We start from the raw sequence: 6,949 nt of genomic DNA, 5'->3' as shown, positions 1-6,949 counted from the left end.
TTCTTTTTTTTTTTTTTTTTTTTGAGACGGAGTCTGGCTCTGTCACCCAGGCTGGAGGGCAGTGGCCGGATCTCAGCTCACTGCAAGCTCCGCCTCCCGGGTTCACGCCATTCTCCTGCCTCAGCCTCCCGAGTAGCTGGGACTACAGGCGCCCGCCACCTCGCCCGGCTAGTTTTTTGTATTTTTAGTAGAGACGGGGTTTCACCGTGTTAGCCAGGATGGTCTCGATCTCCTGACCTCGTGATCCGCCCGTCTCGGCCTCCCAAAGTGCTGGGATTACAGGCTTGAGCCACCGCGCCCGGCCGGCCTCTGATTTCTTTACGTTTACGAAGACTGAGTTAAAGGGTTTTTAGGTTGAACGATGGCTGGGCTCCTGTAGGCCCTTCTGTGGTGGGGCTGCCGTGGACCTTGGTCGAGGGTGGTGGTTGCGTCTGTGGGACTGTCTGGACACCGCTCCTCTCACGCTTTCAGTTTGCAGCCCTGCATGCACACGTTCTGTGCGGCTTGCTACTCGGGCTGGATGGAGCGCTCGTCCCTGTGCCCCACCTGCCGCTGTCCTGTGGAGCGTATCTGTAAAAACCACATCCTCAACAACCTCGTGGAAGCGTACCTCACCCAGCACCCAGGCAAGTGCGGGCGGTCCACCCACCAGCACCCAAGCAAGCATCCAGGCAAGTGAGGGCGGTCCACCCACCAGCACCCAAGCAAGCATCCAGGCAAGTGAGGGCGGTCCACCCACCAGCATCCAGGCAAGTGAGGGCGGTCCACCCACCAGCACCCAGGCAAGTGAGGGCGGTCCACCCACCAGCACCCAGGCAAGTGCGGGCGGTCCACCCACCAGCACCCAGGCAAGTGCGGGCGGTCCACCCACCAGCACCCAGGCAAGTGCGGGCGGTCCACCCACCAGCACCCAGGCAAGTGCGGGCGGTCCACCCACCAGCACCCAGGCAAGTGCGGGCGGTCCACCCACCAGCACCCAGGCAAGTGCGGGCGGTCCACCCACCAGCACCCAGGCAAGTGCGGGCGGTCCACCCACCAGCACCCAGGCAAGTGCGGGCGGTCCACCCACCAGCACCCAGGCAAGTGCGGGCGGTCCACCCACCAGCACCCAGGCAAGTGCGGGCGGTCCACCCACCAGCACCCAGGTAAGGGAGGGCGGTCCACCCAGACCCCTCTTCCACAGCACTGTGCACACAAGCTTCCAGCAGTGTGAGCTGTGTCTGCCTGTTGTGTCTCACTGCTGGCCAATGGCACTGTGTTCTTTCAATTCTAGACAAGAGTCGCAGTGAAGAAGATGTGCAAAGTATGGATGCCAGGAATAAAATCACTCAAGACATGCTGCAGCCCAAAGTTAGGCGGTCTTTTTCTGATGAAGAAGGGAGTTCAGAGGACCTGCTGGAGCTGTCAGACGTTGACAGTGAGTCCTCGGACATTAGGTAAATCATGCCCCTGGCTCAGAGCAGAGTATGGGAGCTGGAGGAGCATCAGAACCAGGACCGAGAGCTCACCGCTGGGTGGACAGCGTGAGTCCTGAGTTCCGGTTCTGCCCCTGAGCTCACCGCCGGGTGGACAGCGCGGGTCCTGAGTTCCGGTTCTGCCCCTGAGCAGCCAAGCTCTTAAATGGCTTCAGCTTGGTTTCTGGTATTGGATAGAATTAGCACCTCCCCTGAGAGGGCGTGGCAGTGACTGGGTGAACACTTATGGGGGTAGTCGGGTAGCCAGCAGAGCGCCAGCCGCAGGCGGCTGCCGGGACATCTGCACCCTTGGCTGACACCCTTCCCTTAGCTTCGACTCGTCATGGGCTGGCATCTCTGGCTGTGACAGAGGGACTTCATTCCATATGTTATTTTTTCCCACATAAGCACATGTATTCTTTGTAGCTGATCTAGTGACTGTAAAGTCCTGTAGTATAAATTACAGCGTTTATCATTTGTCAGGATGTTATTACAGAAGAGGCCCCATCTCCTGGACCAGACAGTCCCGGCCTCAGAGACCTTGTTTATCGGCTGCCATGTAGATGTTTCCTAATGCACAAGTCCAGGGTCTGAATGTTGGGTCAAGACCATATTTAAAAAGACAATGGGCCGGGCGCGGTGGCTCAAGCCTGTAATCCCAGCACTTTGGGAGGCCGAGACGGGCGGATCACGAGGTCAGGAGATCGAGACCATCCTGGCTAACACGGTGAAACCCCGTCTCTACTAAAAAATACAAAAAACTAGCCGGGCGAAGTGGCGGGCGCCTGTGGTCCCAGCTACTTGGGAGGCTGAGGCAGGAGAATGGCGTGAACCCGGGAGGCGGAGCTTGCAGTGAGCTGAGATCCGGCCACCGCACTCCAGCCTGGGCGACAGAGCCAGACTCAGTCTCAAAAAAAAAAAAAAAAAAAAAAAAAAAATAGTTGACAATGAACACATTAAAAAAAACCCAAAACTTATCTTTGTTTGCTTTTGCCAAGTTTAACATGTGACTGTTAAGCAAAAAGACGGGAACAAAAACCACTTTAGCGTTAAGATTTTGCTGCATCTTCCCAGCTATTTGTACATGCATCCTAATCGTTAACAAAATGAAATGTAATATACTAACAGGGTTTTGTCTTTTTTTGAGACGGAGTTTCGCTCTTGTCGACCAGGCTGAAGTGCAATAGCACGAATTTTATTTATTTATTTATTTATTTATTTATTTATTTTTGAGACAGAGTCTCGCTCTGTCGCCAGGCTGGAGTGCAGTCGCGCGATGTCGGCTCACTGCAACCTCCGCCTCCTGGATTCAAGTGATTCTCCTGCCTCAGCCTCTCGAGTAGCTGGGACAACAGGCGCCTGCCACCACACCCAACTAATTTTTTTGTATTTTTAGTAGAGACAAGGTTTCACCACGTTGGCCAGGATGGCCTCGACCTCCTGACCTCGTGATCTGCCCACCTCGACCTCCCAAAGTGCTGGGATTACAGGCGTGAGAAACAAATGTTTTTATGAAGCTTGGATTCAGCTGCACATACAGCTCGGTAATGTCCCCAGCATTTGAATTGGGAAGCATTTGCTGTGCATTTATTTATTTATTTATTTATTTATTTATTGAGAGGGAGTCTCGCTTTGTCACCCAGGCTGGAGTGCAGTGGCACCATCTCGGCTCACTGCAAGCTCCGCCTCCTGGGTTCATGCCATTCTCCTGCCTCAGCCTCCGAGTAGCTGGGACTACAGGCGCCCGCCACCACGCCCAGCTAATTTTTTTGTATTTTTAGTAGAGACGGGGTTTCACCATGTTAGCCAGGATGGTCTCCATCTCCTGACCTCGTGAGCCGCCCGCCTCGGCCTCCCAAAGTGCTGGGATTACAGGCGTGGGCCACCGCGCCCGGCTCTTGCTGTGCATTTCTTAAGTCCGTGTTTGTGCACACGTGCAGTGATGTCAGCATTTAGATGTGAAGCGGTCGAGTCAGAGAGTGTGACTGGAATTGGACCTGGACAGACGTTTGATAAGTTTGTTATCCCCACACCAACGGGAAAGGGCGCGTCTAGTGCGCTCTACAAGGTCTGCACGAGGGGCGCTTTTTGCCAGTTTAGTAGGGAAAATAGGTAATCTCATTTGCATTTACATTTTTTCCTTATGAAAAAATATGTGTCTTTTCACCGTGCTTTGTTTTTTAATCTGGTCAGGTCTTACCCGCTGGCCTCATTGGCCCCTGGCCTTGGTGTCAGGCGCAGAAAAGCCTTTCAGATGGAGAGGAAAGCCTCGTGTATTTTTTCCGACAGGTTCTTTTTTTACAGTTTACATTTTTATCTGCTCGTTTGTGGACGTACAAGGGAAGTGTAGAAAAGACAAGGGATTTGGGGCCTTGCAGGCTCCTGGTGTGACTCCTGGTACCTTGTCCACCGTGCTCTACTTTTAACAGGAGAGTAGGTGGCGTCCTGAGGAGCATGAGGTGTGTTCACATGTGCTGGCCTTTGCCCTGCGCTGGTGTCGTCTCCTGGGAGCACACATCAGTGGGGACTGAGTGGCCCCGGGGATGGCGCTCCAAAGCATGGGGGCTGAGCTGGGGATGTAGAGCGGTGCATCCTCGCCCTTCGACTCCTGTTCTGGTCCCACTCCTCTAACACAGTGGTGCTGGGCAGGAAGGGGGCCTGGCCCCTCCCCTCACACCAAGCAGCTGAGCGAGGGTGGAGCTGAGCTGTGACGGCTGTGGACCCGCGTTGCGCCGGCCCTGCCTGAGAGAGGCTGGGGGCCTGCACACAGCTCGGCCCTGTGCTTCCTTGCAGCCAGCCATACGTTGTGTGCCGGCAGTGTCCTGAGTACAGAAGGCAGGTGGCGCAGCCTCCCCACTGCCCAGCATCCGAGGGTGAGCCAGGAGCCCCGCAGGCCCTGGGGGATGTACCCTCCACGTCCGTCAGCCTCACGACAGGTGAGCCACGCCGCCCTTAGGCCTCAGCCTTCCCGCGAGTCACTTTATGGCTGTGCCCGGTGCTAACGTGCACGTGGCCACACTCTGCCCACCTCCTCTCTGCACCCCTTGCCCCCTTTGGGACCTGGCCTCAGTGGTCTCCCTGCACTCACAGTTTGTTGCTTTTTGTGACTGATTTGGGTTGGAAAATCAGATAAGTAACTGTTGATTCGTAGCCACTCCTGAACACTCCTGGGAATTAACAACCCTGACCTTAATACTTGGCTTCTCCCCAGCCAGTGCCTCAGCGCAGCTCACATCCCCCAGTGGGTTTGCCAGACCCAAAGTGATGATCGCATGTCTGTCCCTCAAGTAAGAGGCGGGCTTCTCCTCAGCAGTGGCGATGTCTCCAGAGTTGGCTTAGTGCGAAATGTTTTCCCGTCAGGTGCCTGTTTCCAGCAAGGGGTGTCAGGTGCCATCCAGGAAAGCAGAGGAGAGCTGGGCAGGGGGTGTGGAGGCTGCACTTCTCCGCCCTGCTCACTCCGGACTCATAGAATGGGAAGATGGCCCTCGGGGTCCTGGCTTCCTGGCCATGGGTCAGGGCTGAGCACATCACGAGGCCGCTGGCCTGGGATGGATGCAGAGCCACATCTTTGTGCTGTGTTCTCAGTGGCTTCTTGTAGAACCCGTGGACAGAACAGACAAAGCAGTGTCCACCTGGACGCCTGTCCGCCAGCCTGGGTTTGCCTCCGCCACTCAGCAGCTCCGTTTGGGTCACTGGACACACTCCTTCCTTTGCATGGTGGGACCAGCGCCTCCCTCTGGGGTCCTGGATCCCTCAGTGGGCGCTCGGTGAACCTGGGTGGTGAAATTGCTGTCCTTATGGCCAGCGTGTTGACCTCGCAGGGTCTTTCCTGTGTGGGTGGTGAGTGTCCAGGGAACTTGGCCAGGTGGGCTCGGACTTCTGCTGCCGCATCGGTTGGTCTTGTGCAACTAGCCTGTTCGTTGATTTGAGAGATGGCTGTTCTCTCACCTGAGCGGACATTGAACACAAACCTTGTTTTATTCTATGTCATAGGTTCTATGGGGCTATCCTCCCTTTATAGGAAATAGTAGAAAACCTTCAACAGATTGGCTGGGCGTGGTGGCTCATACCTGTAATCCCAGCACTTTGGGAGGCCGAGGCAGGCAGATCACGAGGTCAGGAGATCGAGACCATCCTGGCTACCACAGTGAAATCCTGTCTCTACTAAAAATACAGAAAAATTAGCTGGGTGTGGTGGCGGGTGCCTGTAGTCCCAGCTACTCGGGAGGCTGAGGCAGGAGAATGGCGTGAACCTGGGAGGTGGAGCTTGCAGTGAGCTGAGATCACGCCACTGCACTCCAGCCTGAGTGACAGAGCGAGACTCTGTCTAAAAAAAAACAAAAGAAAAACCTTCAACAGGTCTTTGAAATCTTGCTCTAGTCGCTAAACCAGTCATTATTGTTAATCCGTTTGGACTCCCCGAGTTTGGGTGGCAGAAGGTCCCTGGTGGTTTAGCGGGGTAGGTCTCTGTCTTCCCCGGCTGTCGCAGGTGCACCTCCTCACTGTGCTTCCGGGCGGCGTCTCTAACCTGCTGTCTTTCTGCCCTGGGTCCCACGTGCTCCCGCTGAATGTGCGTGTGCTTCAGCAGTCCAGGATTACGTGTGCCCTCTGCAAGGAAGCCACGCCCTGTGCACCTGCTGCTTCCAGCCCATGCCCGACCGGAGAGCGGAGCGCGAGCAGGACCCACGTGTCGCCCCTCAGCAGTGTGAGTGCCCACGCCACGGAACGCAGGCGGGCTCCCTCTGTCCTTCGGGGCTCACGTTTCAAAATGGTGTTGGCCTTAGGGTACCCCATGAAGTAAGGGTGCCGTTTCTTTTTTTCCATCTGTGTGATCAGTTGTCCCCACGTGACCATATTGAATAATCTATCTTTTCCCACCAGCTAGTTGCACTGCCCCTTCACAGACCACATCTCCATCCAGCAGGGGCTCGGCCTGGATCTGTGTCCATCTCCTGCCAGCACTGTGGTTGCTTTATAATGCGTCACTGTTAAACCTCCTAGATGAATTTTGATGCTTTAATATACAACTCTGGCCAGGCACAGTGGCTAACGCCTGTAATCCCAGCACTTTGGGAGGCCAAGGTAGATGGATTTTCTGTGTCCAGGAGTTTCAGACCAGCCTGGGCAACATGGTGAAACCCCATCTCTACAAAAATTACAAAAATTAGCCAGACATGATGGTGTACACCTGTAATCCCAGCTACTCGGGAGACTGAGGCCAGAGGATGGCTTGAGTCCGAGAGGAGGAGGTTGCAGTGAGCTGAGATTGTGCCACTGTACTCCAGCCTTGGCGACAGAGGGAAATCCTGTCCCAAAACAAAACAAATATATATATGCATGCACATACAGTTCTTACTGTTAAAAACGGAGCTTGTCCTTTATTTCATGGCTGTTTTAATTTATTCCTGCAGAAATGTCTGTTTCTATCCTTTGCCTTTTTTTTAAATGACTTCCTAATTTGTCAGAGCTCCTTATATGCTGCTGAGCACCACAGT

The 6,949-nt window shown here is 54.7% G+C and overlaps 1 protein-coding gene across 2 annotated transcripts in view; it reads left to right on the top strand.

The window, feature by feature from the left end:
* The window catches only part of CHFR (checkpoint with forkhead and ring finger domains), a 35,221-nt gene that overhangs the window by 18,981 nt on the left and 9,291 nt on the right, over window positions 1-6,949 (top strand). For both annotated transcript variants that reach the window (XM_025402888.1, XM_025402889.1), the window contains 4 exons: window positions 472-626; window positions 1,274-1,436; window positions 4,248-4,390; window positions 6,040-6,159. In XM_025402888.1, the coding sequence (XP_025258673.1) occupies window positions 472-626; window positions 1,274-1,436; window positions 4,248-4,390; window positions 6,040-6,159 (581 nt within the window). The remainder of the gene's footprint in view (window positions 1-471; window positions 627-1,273; window positions 1,437-4,247; window positions 4,391-6,039; window positions 6,160-6,949) is intronic.

This window comes from Theropithecus gelada, chromosome 11 (assembly GCF_003255815.1).
Source record: "Theropithecus gelada isolate Dixy chromosome 11, Tgel_1.0, whole genome shotgun sequence".
In the NCBI taxonomy this organism is placed as follows: Eukaryota; Metazoa; Chordata; class Mammalia; order Primates; family Cercopithecidae; genus Theropithecus; species Theropithecus gelada.
The sequence above is the reverse complement of the archived record's forward strand: the minus strand, read 5'-3'. Positions and strand labels throughout refer to the sequence as shown.